Raw genomic sequence first — 19,544 nt, forward strand, 5'->3', positions numbered from 1 at the left:
TGTTGAACCCTGAGCTGTAGTCAATGAACAGCATTCTCACATAGGTGTTCCTTTCATTCAGGTGGGAAAGGGCAGTGTGGAGTGCAAAAGCGACTACGGTGGTCTGCTTGAAGCATGTTGGTATTACAGACTCGATTAGGGACATGTTGAAAATGTCAGTGAAGACACCTGCCAGTTGGTCAGCACATGCCCAGAGCACACGTCCTGGTAATCCATGTAGCCCCACAGCCTTGTATGTTGTTGACCTGTTTAAAGGTCTTACTCACGTTGGCTATGGAGAGCGTGATCACACAGTCGTCCGGAACTTCTGATGCTCTCATGCATGCCTCAGTGTTGCTTGCCTCGAAGCAAGGATAGAAGTGATTTAGCTCGTCTGGTAGGCTCGTGTCACTGGGCAGCTCGCGGCTGTGCTTCCCTCTGTAGTCTGTAATAGTTTGTAAGCCCTGCCACATCCGAAGAGCGTCAGAACCAGTGTAGTATGATTCAATCTTAGCCCTGTATTGACGCTTTGCCTGTTTGATGGTTCGTTGGCAGGGCATAGCGGGATTTCTTGTAAGCTTCCGGGTTAGAGTCCCGCACCTTGAAAGCGGCAGCTCTACCCTTTAGCTCAGTGCGAATGTTGCCTGTAATCCATGGCTTCTGGTTGGGGTATGTACGTACAGTCACTGTGGGGACGACGTCCTCAATGCACTTATTGATAAAGCCAGTGACTGATGTGGTGTATTCCTCAATGTCATCGGAAGAATCGCGGAACATGTTCCAGTCTGTGATAGCAAGGCAGTCCTGTAGTTTAGCATCTGCTTCATCTGACCATTTTTTTAATAGACCGAGTCACTGGTGCTTCCTGCTTTAACTTTTGCTTGTAAGCAGGAATCAGGAGGATAGAGTTGTGGTCAGATTTACCAAATGTACGCATCTCTGTGTGGAGTCTAGAATTTTTTTCCCTCTGGTTGCACATTTAACATGTTGATAGAGATTTGGTAGAACTGATTTAAGTTTCCCTGCATTAAAGTCTCTGACCACTAGGAGCGCCGTTTTGGTGAGTGGTTTCCTCTTTGCTTATTTCCTTATACAGCTGACTGAGTGCGGTGCCAGCATCTGTCTGTGGTGGTAAATAAACAGCCACGAGAAGTATAGCTGAGAACTCTAGGCACGTAGTGTGGCCTGCAGTTTATCACAATATACTCTACTTTAGGCGAGCAAAATCTAGAGACTTCCTTAGATTTCGTGCACCAGCTGTTTACAAATATGCATAGACCGACCCCCCCCTGGCCTTTTCGGAGTGTGCTGTTCTATCCTGCCGGTGCAGCGTGTATCCCGCTAGCTGAATATCCATGTCGTCATTTAGCCACGATTCCGTGAAGCATAGAATATTACAGTTTTTGATCTCCCGTTGGTAGGATAGTCGTGATCTTACCTCGTCTAGTTTATTGTCCAATGATTGCACGTTGGCAAGTAATATTGACGGTAACGGCAGCTTTCCTAGTTGCCTTCTGCATGTCCGGACGAGGCATCCGGCTCTTCCTTTTGCGAATAATTGGGATGTCTGCCCTGTGGGGTGTTTGGAGAATATTGTGTGAGTCCTGCTTGCTGCTGTTGTTGTTGTTGAAGAAATCTTTGTGTACTCCGAGGTGAGTGATCGCTGTCCTGATATCCAGAAGCTCTTTTCTTCCGTAATGCAGAAACATTATGTACAAAATAATTTACAAATATCGCGAAAAACCCCCACATAATAGCACAATTGGTTAGGATACCATAAAACGGCAGCCATCTCCTCCTCCTCCTCCCTCCCTTCCACTGCTATGCTGATGTAAAGACTACCCCAAGTCCCTCTGCTGCGTGTGCCTGTCTGAACACCTGCCTTGAGCAGGGATGGCAATTTGAAATAATTTAATACAACATTTTCAGATACCCGGTTACTCAAATCGATGTAAAGAAGCTAGCTAAAATAGCTAGCCGGCTAGTTGGCTGCACTCCCCATCCTTGTCTACAGCAACTCCATTCAGATTAAACAGCCTACCTGTCGGTTGCTCATTGTAGCATACTCCTTCCATTTAGCTAACTTAATGCCATAATTTTAACTCTGTTGCATTGATTTTGAGATCTACCAAGTCATGTTGCTACACATGGAGCCTCTGACCAGTGCCAACAATAAGCTACTGTACATGCGGTTCAGCACTCACCCATAACCCACCTCACCATTGCAGGCCAGAATATTGATCTCATCCTCAGTCTAAAATCTGGGTGTTAAGCTCGACTCCTCTCTGACCTTTGACGAGCACATAAAGCATAATTCTTTCACCTTAATAACATTGCCAAACTCCGTCACACCATTACTCAGTCTTATGCTGAGAAGATCATCCACATCTTTAGATGCCAGGATGGGGGCGAAGTGTCAGTGTTCATGCACTCATCAGGATCCTGGCAGCACTATTCTGAATATACTGGAGCTTTTGGAGACTCCTGATCCCGATGAAGTGTGTGTAACAATAGTCCAGCTTGAGGAGACAAAGCATCCCTGGACTGGCTCCCCGTCTCAATCAGAATCAAGTTTAAAACACTCCTGCTGACATTGCATCAATTTTTTAAAAACCTTTATTTAACTAGGCAAGTCAGTTAAAAACAAATTATTTTTATTATTTTGACATCCTACCCATGGCAATGCCCCTCCATAGCTCAAAGAATTGTTCGTATCCCATAACCCCACCTGTAATCTCAGATAGAATGATAGCCTGCTCCTCTACGTTCAAGCTTTGCTCCATGGGAAAAAATAAAAAATAAAATCTGCTTTCTGCTCGACTGCCCCCCGCCTCTGGAATGCACTCTCGGACCACCTGAAGGCATCAGACTCCCTTAAAAATACTCGTTAGGAAGGCCTTCATTAGATATTGCTGTGTTCCTTATTGTCCTTGACCCTTGTACCGTCAGCTATGTTCTTTGTGTAAGATGCCCTGCCTAGTTGTGTCCTTTGTCTTTGTCTATGTCTTGTTTTTATTTATTGTAATGCATTCACTGTAGGACTTTGAGAAAGTTTTTCAATGAAAAGTGAGTTATAAATTCAATGCATTATTATTATTACTCTTGAGTGTTACAGATGTTATAATAGCATTATACACATGGTGGTCCAAAGAAAGCGTTACCACCATTTCCTCACTTTAGGATAATGCAAGTCTTTGTTACCTTGGAATGGAGAGAGGTCCACGTCAGCCCAATTGTAGCTGCTGGCAATGCGACAGCTCTCCTTCAGCCAGTCCAGGTTGGGGTACCAGTTGGCGGACAGACCTGCGCAGGCAGGCAGAAACAGACCATGCAGTGATTCCTCCCGATTTCTTCTAAGACAAATTATTTCAGGTAAGGGGAGTGGGTAATAGAGCTAAACGGGCTAGGCAGGAAGACCCAACTAAGTAACGGTAGGGGAAATGTTAGTCTTGTCCACCAGCCAGCTCTCTATAACATTGTAGCAATTACCCTGGGGACGAGGTTAGGGAAATGTTGACAAGAGCACGGTGCTGTAATCAACAGAGTGACATTCAAGGACCAACAGAAGTAGTGATGCTTTTGACCACAAGATGTAATTTCACGTCACAGACATTAGTGAAGAGGAATGATTTTCTGCCTTTCATCACAAACCCAAATGGCAACACATTTGAAGCTGTGGATCTAAGACGGGGATTGCTTTTATTCATCCCAGCCACTGTGGAGGGAGAACTAACCCAGATAATGGAGCGTCTATTTGTATAGGGCTTTTCTCTGAGCCGAAAGCACAGTGCAGAGACACAGGAAAAACAAAGTCTAGGCAAATGAAAGACGTCGGGGAGGTTCAGAAATGCCCGTCTCTGAATTTGTCAGCTTCACACAGCGTAATGCGAGTTTGGGGAGTAGCAGAATAGCAAACGACATAGCTACAGTAACTTGCAAAAGTATTCATCCCCCTTGGCGTTTTTCCTATTTAAAAAAAAAAATACAATCTGTAATTTAATGGATTTTTATTTGAATTTCATGGAATGGACATACACAAAATAGTCCGAATTGGTGAAGTGAAATGGAAAAAATTACTTGTTTAAAAAAATGTAACTGAAAAGTGGTGCGTGCATATGTATTCACACCCGTTGCTATGAAGCCCCTAAATAAGATCTGGTGCAACCAATTACCTTCAGAAGTCACAATTAGTTAGATTGCACATAGGTGGACTTTATTTAAGTGTCACTGTCACGTGGTCTCAGTATACATATGTACGCACACACGCCTGTTCTGAAAGGCCCCAGTCTGCAACACCACTACGCAAGGAGCACCACCAATCTAGCGACACCGTGGAGACCAAGGAGCTCTCTAAACAGGTCAGGGACAAAGTTGTGGAGAAGTACAGATCAGGGTTGGGTTATAAAAACATATCAGAAATGTTGAACATCCCACAGAGCACCATTAAATCCATTATTTAAAAAAATGGAAAGAATATGGCACTACAACAAACTGGGCCAAGAAAGGGTTTCCAACCAAAACTCATGGACCAGGCAAGGAGGGCATTAATCAGCAGTGCAACAAAGAAACCAAAGATAACCCTGAAGGAGCTGCAAAGCTCCACAGCGGGGATTGGAGTATCTGTCCATAGGACCACTTGAAGCCGTACACTCCACAGAGCTGGGCTTTACGGAAGAGTGGCCAGAAAAAAAGCCATTGCTTACAGAAAAAAATAAGCAAACACGTTTGGTGTTCGCCAAAAGGCATGTGGAAGAAGGTACTCTGGTCAGATGAGACTAAAATGTAGCTTTTTGGCCATCAAGAAAAACACTGTCTGGCGCAAACCCAACACCTCTCATCACCCAAAGAACACCACCCCCACAGTGAAGCATGGTGGTGGCAGCATCATGCTGTGGGGATGTTTTTCCATCGGCAGGGACTGGGAAACTGGTCAGAATTGAAGCAATGATGGATGGCGCTAAATGCAGGGAAATTCTTGAGGGAATCCTGTTTCAGTCTTCCAGAGATTTGAGACTGGGTCGGAGGTTCACCTTCCAGCAGGACAATGCCCCAAGGCTTTCTGCTAAAGCAACACTAGAGCGGTTTAAGGGGAAACATTTAAATGTCTTGGAAAGGCATAGTCAAAGCACAGACCTCAATCCAATTGAGAATCTGTGGTATGACTTAAAATGGCTATACACCAGCAGAACCCATTCAACGTGAAGGAGCTGGAGCAGTTTTGCCTTGAAGAATGGGCAAAAATCACAGTGGCTACATGTGCCAAGCTTATAGAGACATACCCCAAGAGACTTGCAGCTGTAATTACTGCAAAAGGTGGCTCTACAAAATATTTACTTTGGGGGAGGGGGGGTCTGGAATAGTTATGCACGCTCAAGTTTCCTGTTTTGTCTTATTTCTTGTCTGTTTCACAATAAAAAAATGGTAGGCCTGTTGTGTAAATCAAATGATACAACCCCCCCCCCCAAAAGTAATTTAAATTCCAGGTTGTAAGGCAACAAAATAGGAAAAATGCCAAGCGGGGTGAATACTGGAGAGTATGGAACTACATTTCGTTCAACTTGCTACATTATGCAGTAGCTTGATGGTAGTTCAACTAAATTCAAATCTAGGTCCTGTTTTCAGTAGTTAATTACTTCTTTTTTTTTACCATGTAGCGGTGTAGCTAACGACTATAACTACACTACTGTTTTTGCACAAAAAAAATGAAAATCTGGGCAATGTAGAATTTCCTTTTTCTGTATCAGACCTGCTTAATTCTCACTTTAAACAGTTTGTGTTTAATAAGCTAAATTACACATTTTGTTAACATAAGATCCCAAAGTGTTCTGTTCTTGCAATGTATAGTCTGACATTTCAGATTTTGATATGACCATTTTTCACAAAGTCGTTTGGATGTAATGAACTACTTTTTAAAGTAAACAATATTTTTCTTAGGGGTAGCTTTAGTGTAGTTTAACTTCTTACAGTGTGAAGTAATTGGTAGCTTGATAAACTATTTTCAGAGTAGCTTCCCCAACACTGAATATAAAGGAATCCATGTAGATATCAATGCTATATATAGTAAGGGACTAGCATTTAAGGATAGTCACTGTTCCTGAGGCCTGCCTGTAACTCCAGACACACCGCAACGATGAACAGCTAAAAGCTGCTGGGTGACGACAAGTGGTGTTTGTTTGCGCTGATGATTCAACATATAGAATCAGCGGGAAATTAACGGAAAACAATAGTCTAGCCAGAGGCACTCTGCTGTCTATCGTTTGGGCGTGTTTGCTCTCTGATAGTACAGTAGTGTGTAGTGTGCACTGTACTGTCGTGTCTTACAAGTGTTAGTGCAGGTTATCTGTGGTGGCTGGCCAGTATGGTGCTGGGACTGCTGCCCACTGTTGGGGTGCTGGCTGTGTTGAGGGTGCTGCCCATGTTGAGTGTTCGGATGAGGTTGATGTTGATGTTGGTTGTGAGTCAAGTGGGGAGAGAGGTGCTGTGAGAGAGGCGGGTGGTGGTGGGGGTGGTTATGAACGTGACCGTGGTTGTGTTGGTGGCTGTGGGCACTGTTGCTGCTGCCCACACAGGGGGAGTGCTGATAGGAGCACGACGTCCGTGGCTGCTGGCTCAATTCACGGGGCATACCCGTGATACCTGCAGGGCCAAACACACACAAGGACAGACAGACAATTAACTAACCATTCTGCCTACCTGTAAATCATTTTGCTTATGCATTTTCCTTGACTCTCTGTTGAAGGAATTTAATTCCTCTGTTTTAATTCCCAATCAAAATTAAACACTCTGTCAATTCATAAGGATTTGTAAGACCTCTTATTTTATAAGAATGGACAGAGCCCCAGTCTTAAAAGTCAAGTAACAGCCTTTAATTCAAGAGAGTACTGAGTTCATACAGATTTTACCACAGGTTATAAACTGAAAATGACATCAGTGTTTTCTAAATGTTCCATCTCTTCTTGACACTGGTAGAAAGGCTCTATAGATCAAGCCTTACCTCCTCGCCTAGAGCCAAGGTCAGTCAGTGTAGATAAGCATTCTAGACAGTCTGGAGATAGTTCATTCATTTGTACCAAGGAACAGACCGTCATTGTTCCAAACTCTTGACTACATTATATTCAATACTGGGAGCAAGAGAGAAAATTCATACATGTACAGTAACATAATAGTATTCAGATTAGTCAGTCCTGATTGAAATGTATACATAATTAGTCATCATTGATAAAAATTCCCTTAACACTCTCCTTTTTTTCTTCAGTGTTTGTTGTTTGCAGTCTTTGTTGTAAAATCGCAAACAGACATAGCAGTTTCACCATTAAGGATTCCAGCTTTTAAACTATGTTCATAACAAAACAAATGCTACTATAGTGCAGCATGTGACTGACAGCTGCAGAGATGTTACCTCCAATAAATAATACTGAAGCAAACCAGAGGGATTTCATTCAGATGGTTTTAAGGGAATTTACTCTTAAAATAGAATGAAACACAGAGCAACAATTTCTTCACACAAAAGTGCACAGATTGGTGGAAAAAAATACCATAAACCTAATCTTAATCTGGCAGCGTGTTTTAATTTGTAACATTTAAATGTATATAACATTAAGGAGGCGATTTATTTAACTCGACCAAAGTTCACCAAACCGAGCAATGCATAAATAGTTGCCTCCTTAAATTAATGCACATTAACGCTAGGGGTGTAACGGTACACATATTTATATTCTGAATACATTTTGAGACTGCACTGGGCCTTTAATCTCAGTCATTGTATCACCTAAAATCCAAAGTGCTGGAGTACTTACCTGACAACTCAAACTGAATTTATCCTCTGCTCTATCATTCGCTACATACTTCAGTCTGAGACTGCCATAATTGAAGTTGTTTGAGGTTGCGTCAAAATGAGGGGTGTTGTACAAAAAAAAAAGTAATCAGAGATTGGATGATCTCTAACCAATCAGAGTATCAAAGCCAATGATTAACGTTCAAAATGCTGCTTTAGTCAAGTGTGTTATGGCTCTGGCCCAACACATCAGTTTCTGGGACCAATCACATCTAGGTGGGATTTCCATTCTAGAAATTGCCTGGAAGGCAGACTCATTGCGGAGAAGAAACTAATGTCCATGGGCGTAGTGTAGCGTTTGGCCCGAGCAAGGAGTTTGGGTAGCCAAGCGACTGGAGTACAGAGCCAAAACAACAAAATGTGTCAACTACTTTTGGACCTCACTGTGTGTTTTTTGAATGATAAATGTCCCATATTGTATGGTGGGAGTACAGCAAACTGCCAATTTATAAAAAAGGGGCTTGGACCTTATACACTGCAGGATGGAGCGCTATCGTTGCAGTGCCATTCCAGCCATTGGGTTTCAATGCTCCATAGAATGTGTCAGTGTTATTTATTCTCGTAGTGATGTATATTTAAGTTTTGATATTTCATAATTGTATTGCTGTACACAATTCAGCTCGTTGCTGCGACTTAAATTCTTTTTTAAAGGTTGATTTCAGGCAACAGTGAGACGATCGACAGAGCGTGTCCATGTCTGGGGTTAAAAAGGTGGGTCGTAATAGAAGCAGGAGGAAGGCTGTTGACCCAATAGGAAGCTGCAGGAAGCAATTACAGAGAAGCGTCACAATCTAATTAGCAAGTTTCAAAGCTACTCCCACAGCCACTGCACTTTTCGCCACTCAAGTGTCACTACAATGTTTTGTTTTTCTCCAAATTCGCCTCGCTCGTTTGACTGAGTAACGCAACGATTGTAGATATGTGGCACAATTCATTATTTGTATATGCAAGTACAAAACAGGAATACACACAAATGCTTTTATTAACATAAGTGTCCAATCTGTGGTGTAGATTATTTTATAGGTTAGCTAAAAGCACAAAGTAATCATTCCCACTGGTGTTAGCCATACTGTTTTCTCATCAACCGGATATGACGTTAGCTGTGCACGTGCTTGTTTTCTTTCGAATACTTTGAAGACGTTTGATAGAGCTTGATTGGTTGCAAAATGCACCCATCTGTCACACCAAGCAGGCTCATCGAAAACACTATTTCAACCCCGGTCCGCTTCAGAGTACTGTTTCCCATGACCCACCTTGCTGGCTGAAGGACTGCTGAAAGACAGACTTATAGAGGTTTTGGAACGAGACACTGAGGTCCTCGAAATCAGAGAAGAGGAGCTGCTTGTCCTGCTCGGCCACACTGCACTGGGGTTGGGGAGGAGGAGAGGGAGGGGGAGGAGGCTGCTGTAGACTCAGAGACTGGGAGGGCTCCAAGTTACTACTGACCTACAGAGAGATAGAAAGAGAGACAGTCACTTATTTTCATTACTTTAGGTCCAATCACTAAAAAGGTTGAATTCTAACTTGAGATACCCACACTGTCTGTTTTGGGCATGGTAATGGTAAACTCGTGTTCAGTATCCCTGTCTCCTGATGGTCATTCACCCTTCTAACCAGAGCGCCCAGGCCGATTGTGGCCGATTTGCCACAAATTATATTGAAATCGAGTACTCAAAAAAAATCTAGTCCAGAAAAAAAACGGCGCATTTATCTATAAGACAACACTGCACAACAATGCTTAATTTATCATAACTATTACAGGGAACAAATTACTAAAATGCCCCATACACACACATACAGTGGGGCAAAAAAGTATTTAGTCAGCCACCAATTGTGCAAGTTCTCCCACTTAAAAAGATGAGGCCTGTAATTTTCATCATAGGTACACCTCAACTATGACAGACAAAATGAGAAAAGAAATCCAGAAAATCACATTGTAGGATTTCTTATGAATTTATTTGCAAATTATGGTGGAAAATAAGTATTTGGTCACCTACAAACAAGCAAGATTTCTGGCTCTCAAAGATATGTAACTTCTTCTTTAAGAGGCTCCTCTGTCCTCCACTCGTTACCTGTATTAATGGCACCTGTTTGAACTTGTTATCAGTATAAAAAGACACCTGTCCACAACCTCAAACAGTCACACTCCAAATTCCACTATGGCCAAGACCAAACAGCTGTCAAAGGACACCAGAAACAAAATGGTAGACCTGCACCAGGCTGGGAAGACTGAATCTGCAATAGGTAAGCAGCTTGGTTTGAAGAAATCAACTGTGGGAGCAATTATTAGGAAATCGAAGACATACAAGACCACTGATAATCTCCCTCGATCTGGGGCTCCACGCATTGATCTCACCCCGTGGGGTCAAAATGATCACAAGAACGGTGAGCAAAAATCCCAGGACCACACGGGGGGAGCTAGTGAATGACCTACAGAGAGCTGGGACCAAAGTAACAAAGCCTACCATCAGTAACACACTACGTCGCCAGGGACTCAAATCCTGCAGTGCCAGACGTGTCCCCCTGCTTAAGCCAGTACATGTCCAGGCCCGTCTGAAGTTTGCTAGAGAGCATTTGGATGATCCAGAAGAAGATTGGGAGAATGTCATATGGTCAGATGAAACCAAAATATAACTTTTTGGTAAAAACTCAACTCGTCGTGTTTGGAGGACAAAGAATGCTGAGTTGCATCCAAAGAACACCATACATACTGTGAAGCATGGGGGTGGAAACATCATGCTTTGGGGCTGTTTTTCTGCAAAGGGACCAGGACGACTGATCCGTGTAAAGGAGAGAATGCATGGGGCCATGTATCGTGAGATTTTGAGTGAAAACCTCCTTCCATCAGCAAGGGCATTGAAGATGAAACGTGGCTGGGTCTTTCAGCATGACAATGATCCCAAACACACGGCCAACGAAGGAGTGGCTTTGTAAGAAGCATTTCAAGGTCCTAGAGTGGCCTAGCCACTCCAGATCTCAACCCCATAGAAAATCTTTGTTGGGAGTTGAAAGTCCGTGTTGCCCAGCAACAGCCCCAAAACATCACTGCTCTAGAGGAGATCTGCATGGAGGAATGGGCCAAAATACCAGCAACAGTGTGTGAAAACCTTTTGAAGACTTACAGAAAAAAAGTTTGACCTCAGTTATATACCCTTTGTTGGTAATGACAATCTCAAGTATTGAGATAAACTTTTGTTATTGACCAAATACTTATTTTCCACCATAATTTGCAAATAAATTCATTAAAAATCCTACAGTGTGATTTTCTGGGGGGAAAAAAAATCTAATTTGTCAAGTGTACCTATGATGAAAATTACAGGCCTCTCTCATCTTTTTAAGTGGGAGAACTTGCAATACTTTTTTGCCCCACTGTATGTGTGTGTGTATACAGGACAGTAGATCTCCGAGCACATTGTCTATGCCAGGTGACATTGGGCCACATTAGCTAGAAAACAGCTTAAACAAATGCAAATGCAGCTACTTCGCTGTTATTCTGGCTGCACTTTTTGACGTGACTAAGTTAGCCATAGTTGACTAGCTAGCAAGCAAGGGTTAAGAACGTTAACAGCCAGTATGGCAATGGAACATTTAGAATCAACGACTGGGTCGCGTCCATAGATACAGGACAAAAATTGAATGACTGGGTCGTGTGTCTAGCTGGATACCGCCCAACCGTAGCTGGCAACTCCAATGGCCTCTCTTTTCCATCTTATAACTCTTGAATCAGTAGCCTAGCACAAAGCACGTCCCAGTAGTAGCAATATAGGTTGGCCACTTATTTTGAGCAATTATATATATATATATATATATATATATATATATTTTTTTTCAAGGAAAGAAACACCTTGCTCTTGCTTGCTGGATATAAAATAGGCTACAGTGTTCACAATGAACTGACAGGGAAGTTTGAATGGCGAGAGCTTCTCTGATGGGATCACATTGCCTTGTGGTAAAAATGCAATAAACAGGAATCCTCTGTTCTCCCCACAACCAATATTAAAATGTTTCCAATTAAGTTACAACGTATTCTTATCAGTCTACTTTGCATAAACATTGATTGGATGATGTGAGGGTTATCGAATCAGGATCAAATCCTTTGAACTCCTCTCGCTCATTAATGATAGAATGTTCAGAATTTAAGATTGCCGAAAAACCAGTGGCAAGAAGCGGAATATAATAGCTGAACAGAAACGGCAACCAGGCTAAGGAGGGTGGGGGGGGGGCAGTGATTGGTAAACAAAAAGATGCGCGGCTACCTTGCCCACTCAAAAAATGTAAATTTGAACAGTTTCTTCCAATGATCCTAAGCAAAGAATTCAGTCAGGTCCACATTGTCTACTCAGTCACACAGACCCAATGACCTTTTCTAAAAACCAAAAAACAGATTGGTTTCCACACTGTGGCTAAATTTGTCCTTTAGTCTATTATGTACTAAGTCTTTGGGGTTATTTTCTTTGGCTGACACTACAGGCAACGAGACAGTCACAGTAGACAAACACCACAATGCCACAGGAGTGCCTTAGGATTGCCACAGGCAGTTTATTTATACTGAGGGCACCGAAGAGTTGAGGTGCTGGAAAGTATCTGTAGAGTGGGAGGGGAAAGAGGAGACGAGCAACTTTAAGTTGCGTCTTAAACACGTTCAAGAACAGAAAATACTGGGGCAGGTATTAGGGGATGGTTTCCCGGAAACCGGCCCTACCGTAAGTGCTCCGTGCTGTTAAGGCAGAAGAACATTAGGCCTACTGAGGATTCAAGTTTCCACCGGGAACATTTTTTCTGTATGTTTTCTACCCCGTAATTCCCTAAATAAATGGTCTTTGCCTCAGGTATTTCCACATGGTGTGTGCGACCTGGAATAGATCAGAGGTTGTGTGTAGTGACTGTCACAATGCCGTGGCCTCAGACAAACAATAACACAGCCTCAGACAAGCAGCATTGCCGCAATTACCACTGAGGTAGTGAGTCAGCAAACACTGATTCAAGACGAAGGTCAAGTACAGCAGTAAAGGTCGACCAATATAGTACTACATTATGGGTATTATGATTCATAAAACCTAGCATTCAAACAAGGAAATGGTTCCAATCGTTTTTCCATCATACATTTTTCCCATAGGGGATTTAAGAAACACTTAAAAACAGGGCTGTGTTTTGTGACGTTTTGATAAGTGTCAATCTATCTAGGACAAGGTGACTTATCAATATATTTTCCTGTATTTACCCTCCAAAAATGAAATGCTAATTAGCTGCTAATGTGGCATCATAAAGAACTACAAATGCCAAGATGATCTGGACGAGATTGCCGAATCGAGGCAAAGGTAAGAATCTCTGGATTAACTAACTAATATTAGCTACATTTTGTCATTAATAAAATGGCAACATTTATTTAAATAACTAATTGTGTGAACGGTCTAGTGCAAGCTAGAGATGACGTGCAGGAGCTTGTAGGGATTTGTAGTCTTGCTTTGATACTAATTTGCATTTTTGAATCAGAGTAAATAGAGCCAACTATATTGATTAAAGTCTCCTTGTCGGAGAGAGATTTACATGGTTATCAAAACTTCATGCCATGGTAAGCCTACATGAAACACAGCCCATATTTTAAGTGTTTCTAAAATTCTCTATGGGAAAAATGAACGGTGGAAAAACGATTGGAAACATTTCGCTGTTTGACCGCTAGATTTTATGGGACACAACCACTGTGGGGCTTTATAGCAAACGTGGTGGGCCGTCAGGGCCAGCAAGGCCTTCTCTGCTGGCCTAAACATCATCAGAATATATATATATATATTTTTTAAATATATTTTCCCACAAATATGTATTAAATTATTCCCCAGAGTAAGAGTTACACTCTTCATTTCATAGCGTTCCTCTTGGTTGCACTGCTTCCAGCCCCAGGTTGAGATTTGGAGGGCTGGTCTTTATGTTAGATCTTTTATCCAATCATATTCAGCTATCATGTGTTGCCAGGGGTCTAAAATCTGCCCTCAGGTCTTCAGAATCAACAGTGCGGGCACTTGTAGCTTAAAGTGAATGGAAATTAAAATTTAGTGTCAGCTTTAGAACGCCTGCTGGCTGGCTCCAGTGTTACACAGGAGCCAGCTAGCAGGCGTGGCGTGCACGTCTTTTGATTGGATTACCAATATTGAGAGGCAGGTCCTAGCAAGGTCTCAGAACTAGGAAACTGAAATGGATCTACTAAGCTGTTTTTTCAACCCACAATGGTGGAAGGAGAAGATTAAATATATACAATTTTTCAGTTTTTGATTTGTTAAAAAAGTTTGAAATATCCAATAAATGTCGTTCCACTTCATGATTGTGTCCTACTTGTTGATTCTTCACAAAAAATACAGTTTTATATCTTTATGTTTGAAGCCTGAAATGTGGCAAAAGGTCGCAAAGTTCAAGGGGGCCGATTGCTTCTTGTGTAAATATTTTCTGTCTGGATTTTAATGATTTGTATGTTCATCACAACAATGAGTAGCTCACAATCTGAAAAAGCTGGTGAGCTTGCCCTGTCCTGCAATCAGTTTCTTCTTACTTTCGCAAGGCACTGTATGTATCAAGTTTTGAGGGAGCATGCAATTGGCATGCAGACTGCAGGAGTGTCCACCAGAGCTGTTTCCAGGGAATTGAATGTTAATTTGGCAGTGCGTCCAACCTGCCTCAACCACAGACCACGTGCATGGTGTAGTGTGGTCGGACGGTTTGCGGATGTGAACAGAGTGCCCCATGGTGGCGGTGGGGTTATGGTATGGGCGGCAGTGTAGCCTAGTGGTTAGAGCATTGGACTAGTAACCGAAAGGTTGTAAGTTCAAATCCCCGAGCTGACAAAATCTGTCGTTCTGCCCTTGAACAGGCAGTTAACCCACTGTTCCTAGGCCGTCATTGAAAATAAGAATTTGTTCTTAACTGACTTGCCTAGTAAAATAAAGGTAAAAATTATTATTTTATTTTTTTAAACCTACGGACAATGGAACACAATTGCATTTTATTGATGGCAATTTGAATGCACAGAGATAGCGTGACGAAATCCTGAGGCCCATTATCGTACCATTCATCTGCCGCGATCACCTCATTTTTCAGTCCCATGTCGCAAGGACCTGTACACAATTCCTGGAAGTGGAAAATGTTCCAGTTCTTCCATGGCGTGCACTCACCAGACATATCAACCATTGAGCATGTTTGGGATGCTCTGGACCCGACAATATCCAGCAACTTCCCACAGCCATTGAAGAGGAGTGGGGCAACATTCCATAAGCCACAATCCATAGCCTGATCAACTCTATGCGAAGGAGATGTGTCGCGCTGCATGAGGCAAATGGTGGTCATGCCAGATACTGACTGATTTTCTGATACACAAGCCTACTTTTTTTTTAAGGTGTCTGTAACCAACAGATGCATATCTGTATTCCCAGTCATGTGAAATAAATAAATTAGGGCCTAATGAATTTAATTCAATTGACTGATTTCCTTAAATGAACTAACTCCTTAATCTTTGACATTTTTGAAATTGCTGCATTTTGCATTTACATTTTATATAGACAGTTTGGGTTACATGTTCCCTACCTCTACAAGTTGACAACACTTATTGTGTGTCCCAAATGGTACTCTATTCCTTAGATGGGCCTTGGTCAAAAGTAGTGCACTATGAAGGGAATAGAGTGCCATTTGAGAGTACCATCTTAGTATATCTACCTCCTCCTCAAGACGTTGTACATGAAACATCCTGTTGTGGCATTGGTTAGTGGTGACTGAATGGAGGCGTGACGTACCGGTGTGTAGCGGTGCATGCTGTTGAGGTTGACGGAGGCAAGGCTCTGGTCTGAGAGGCTGTTATTGAGGCTGCTCCGGGGGCTATCGCTGCCCTTATTCTCTGTCTTGTACAACGCTACCTGGAACAAAGATGGTCGACGTTAATATATCACTTGCTGGAACACAGATGGGACAATGTGTTAAATCACTTGCTGGTACAACGATGGCCACCGTTAACATATTGACAAAGAGGTTTGCATGTCATTATGACAGACGATTACCTTGTTAGTTACTGTGTTGATTGCCAGAGTGGGAGAGGCATCTCCGTACATTATACAGTCCATTCGCAGGGTCTCCGATTCTAGGCTGTACGCCTGGAGAGAAGAGGAGACCGATATGAGAGAGCTCTGCAGAACATTGATGGAATGGGATAGCATCTAATCTGGAGCAGGTACCACCCTCAGAGTCTGAGGCTGTGTTATACAGTAAACCATCACATATTAATATACAGTACATTTAGATACATTTGTGCATAAGGGGAAAATCTGACGGGCCGACAGTCAGTTGTCTCCCAAAACTGCTAACTGAAAGAAGATTGGTTTGCAACAATGCAATCTTTATGATAAACTCTAAAAGAGAGGAGCGGGTTGAAGCTTCCCTGACAGGTACGTATATAGAATTAAGGGAACAGCTTGACTCAAGTTGTATGAACATAGGAGCAATGCAGGAGGAAAGAAGGAAGGAGACAGTGAGAATTAGTGCTACTGTACATTTGCGAGAGAATGGCAGTTGGTGTTCTCAAAATGACGACGACAAGGTTCCAGTTTTACAACGTTTACTCTACCGTATTAGCACAATACATGGTTGCCATTGCACTCATCTACAACAAAACTCCTGTGCAGGCACACTAATAAGAGTGATCGCCCTGTAATAACAGAAATATAGGGATACTTAAAACATGAACTTAACAATCTCCCACTTTAAAACATTAAAAACATAATTCAAATGTCCCAAGTATTATTTAAGTTACCCATTACAAAATGGGTTGTGTGACAAAGTTTTTATTTGTATTACTCAAGCTGCTACTTTCCATTACTGAATGCCTTTAGGAGCACAAGACCGGGTGCTCCCTTTTTAGTCAGACAGTCAGCAAGCTGTTCCTTTGTGGCCGACCACAGAATCCGCTGGATTCTCTGTGCTTGAATAAATTCCTTGATGCTGCTAATCTCAAGACAAAGTCTTTTCTCTGTGACAGACTTGGTTGACTTCACAGCATCAACTAAGGAGTAGTTGTCAGTGACAAACTACAGGTAGAATGTGCCGTTTTGTCTCACCAGTGGTAAGCTCAGAACAGAGTTGCAAGAAAGATAGCAATGTCAATTCCATCCGCCATCGCAAGTGTTTCTCCAGCAAGTGTGCTTCGGACAACCCTTCTGATGCTTTTTGACTGCCAACTGATCGGTGAGAATCTATTAACACGATTAGATGTCCACCTTGTGTGCCTCCATCTGCAAGGTTCCCTAGGGAAGCATCACTGAAGGCAACTCATTTCAGAGTCACCTTTACCAACATGCTGAAACTTTTTAGTCACTTGTTGTGATTTCAGTTGACGAACAACTTTGTTTTCCTCATGAATGGTTTGTACAGTGGCGTGTTGTGTTGGATGCCAAGTTGCAGACATCAAACTTTACCCCTTTTTTGCCACAATTTTGTGGTATCCAATTGGTAGTTACAGTCTTGTCTCGTCGCTGCAACTCCCGTACGGACTCGGGAGAAGTCGAGAGCCGTGCGTCCTCCCCCGAAACACAACCCAACCAAGCTACACTGCTTCTTGACACAATGCCCACTTAACCCGGAAGCCAGCCACACCAACACGTCCGAGGAAACACCGTGCACCTGGCGATCATGTCAGCATGCACTGCACCCGGCCCACCACAGGAGTCGCTAGTGAGCGATGGGACAAGGACATCCCTGCTGGCCAAAACCTTGCCTAACCCGGACGACGCTGGGCCAATTGTGCGCCGCTCCATGGGTCTCCCGGGCATGGCCGGGTGCGACAGAGTGTTCCTTCACTCTTAGCTTCAGGCAGAGGTCCGATGTGAATGTCCCTTGACAGCTCAGGTTCCCTGCAAAAATGCAGATTTGATGTCTATGGAATGAAGGTTCCATTTTTTTCTGGTAGATCACAGTCAGCGGCAATCTGAATGACTAAGGCGCGTGTCAGTGAATCTTTTAGCAGCCAGCTCCTCAAAATCTCTAGATGTGCTTTTGGCACTATTCCAGTTAAGGATTCTTTAAGAGTGAAAACCCACCCTGTTGAGACACATTTTTGGCCAATGTCTTTGACTTCCTCAAACACTCAATTTTTCCTCCAATTACTGAGCTCGTCTAGCTTAGCTGAGTCAAATGAAACGTCCTTTATTCCATTCAATTTTGAATGTCATTCTGTTTTTCTAAATTTTCCATTGGTTCAATTCTGAGATGATCTACAAGTGACAGGTCAGCTGACCCTGTTGTACCAGAAAGTGTAGCTGGTGCAGGGTACTGCAAATAGTACCAGTTCTGGTGTTTTCCTTTGGCTTTTCCTGCTTGTCCAATGACGGTTGCTGTACAGTCGTGGCCAAAAGTTTTGAGAATGACACAAATATATTTAGATGTTACTATGGAAAACTGAAGTATAATTACAAGCATTTCATAAGTATCAAAGGCTTTTATTGACAATTACATGAAGTTGATGCAAAGAGTCAATATTTGCAGTGTCGACCCTTCTTTTTCAAGACCTCTGCAATCTGCCCTGGTATGCTGTCAATTAACTTCTGGGGCGCAGCCTGACTGATAGCAGCCCATTCTTGCATAAGGATATCCCTGCTGGCCAAAACCTTGCCAAACCCGGACGGCGCTGGGCCAATTGTGCGCCACTCCATGGGTCTCCCGGTCGCAGCCAGGTGAGAGAGCCTGGACTCGAACCCAGAATCTCTAACATATGTGGCCGTTGTTGAATGTTTTCCTCATTTGAACGCTTAACAGTATTACTTGTGTCATGGTTGAAGGTCTCTCCTCCATTTTAAATGTCAGTTTCAGTGTCCATATCCTTGGATGCGACATCTGGTAGGTTTGTGTCTGTTAATGTATCCTTTTCATAAGGAGGCTGATTCTCAGCAACAGCAAATGCTTTTCTCGCTGCATGTAGAGCTGAAAGGTGCTGTCCAACCCATGCACTCAGACGGGTCCTTTCTAGTGCTGAAGATTAGGGTTCTGCCCGAACACTAGTTGGTATGGGCTGTAGCCATGAACATTGTGCACTGAGTTTTTTTGCCATCAGAGCCAAATCTAGGGCCGTTTTCTAGTCACATCCATCGTCTTGCTTCACTTTCAGCATAATCTGTGAGTGTTTGATTATGTCTCTCCAGAAGTCCATTGCTCCATGGACTGTATGCAGCAGTTGTCTTTTCTCTTATTTCATTATTATTGAATTCTCCTCCATTGTCACTGTACAATTTCTAGGGCTGGCCATGCACACTTATCCAGGAATGAATGAAGTGCTTAACGATTTCACTGGGTTTCTTTGTATTCACAGTGCTTCCAGCACTGAAGAGTGAAGTGGTCAATTATGTCAAGGTACCACACACTTGGTCCCAGATCATATAGATCTACAGCCACTGTTTCATTGTACTAGGAAGCCAGTGGGAAACCAACAGCTGGTCTGGGCTTAGGTTTGCTGTATCTGACATGTCTCACAACTGTTAACTATCTGCCGTAGAATGGAAATACTCATTATTCCCAGAACTGCTGAGTAATTTCTGAAGTCTGTCAACTGTAGCATGTACTCCACTTAGCAATACACGGTTGCCATTGCACTCAGGCCAGGTTATTCTACAACGAGACTCCAGCGCAGGCGCATTAATAACAGAGTAATAGCCCCGTTATAACAGAAATAGGGATACTTAAAACATGAACTTAACAGTTGGTGCCTCAA

General features: G+C 42.8%; 1 protein-coding gene across 2 annotated transcripts in view; it reads right to left on the reverse strand.

The window, feature by feature from the left end:
• The window catches only part of LOC112221616 (forkhead box protein J3), a 90,812-nt gene that overhangs the window by 5,097 nt on the left and 66,171 nt on the right, over positions 1-19,544 (reverse strand). For both annotated transcript variants that reach the window (XM_024383790.2, XM_024383789.2), the window contains 5 exons: positions 15,850-15,942; positions 15,589-15,708; positions 9,067-9,259; positions 6,301-6,615; positions 3,181-3,282 (listed from right to left, as the gene is read on the reverse strand). In XM_024383790.2, coding sequence (XP_024239558.1) covers positions 3,181-3,282; positions 6,301-6,615; positions 9,067-9,259; positions 15,589-15,708; positions 15,850-15,942 — 823 coding nt within the window. The remainder of the gene's footprint in view (positions 1-3,180; positions 3,283-6,300; positions 6,616-9,066; positions 9,260-15,588; positions 15,709-15,849; positions 15,943-19,544) is intronic.

This window comes from Oncorhynchus tshawytscha, linkage group LG22 (assembly GCF_018296145.1).
Source record: "Oncorhynchus tshawytscha isolate Ot180627B linkage group LG22, Otsh_v2.0, whole genome shotgun sequence".
Lineage (NCBI taxonomy): Eukaryota > Metazoa > Chordata > Actinopteri > Salmoniformes > Salmonidae > Oncorhynchus > Oncorhynchus tshawytscha.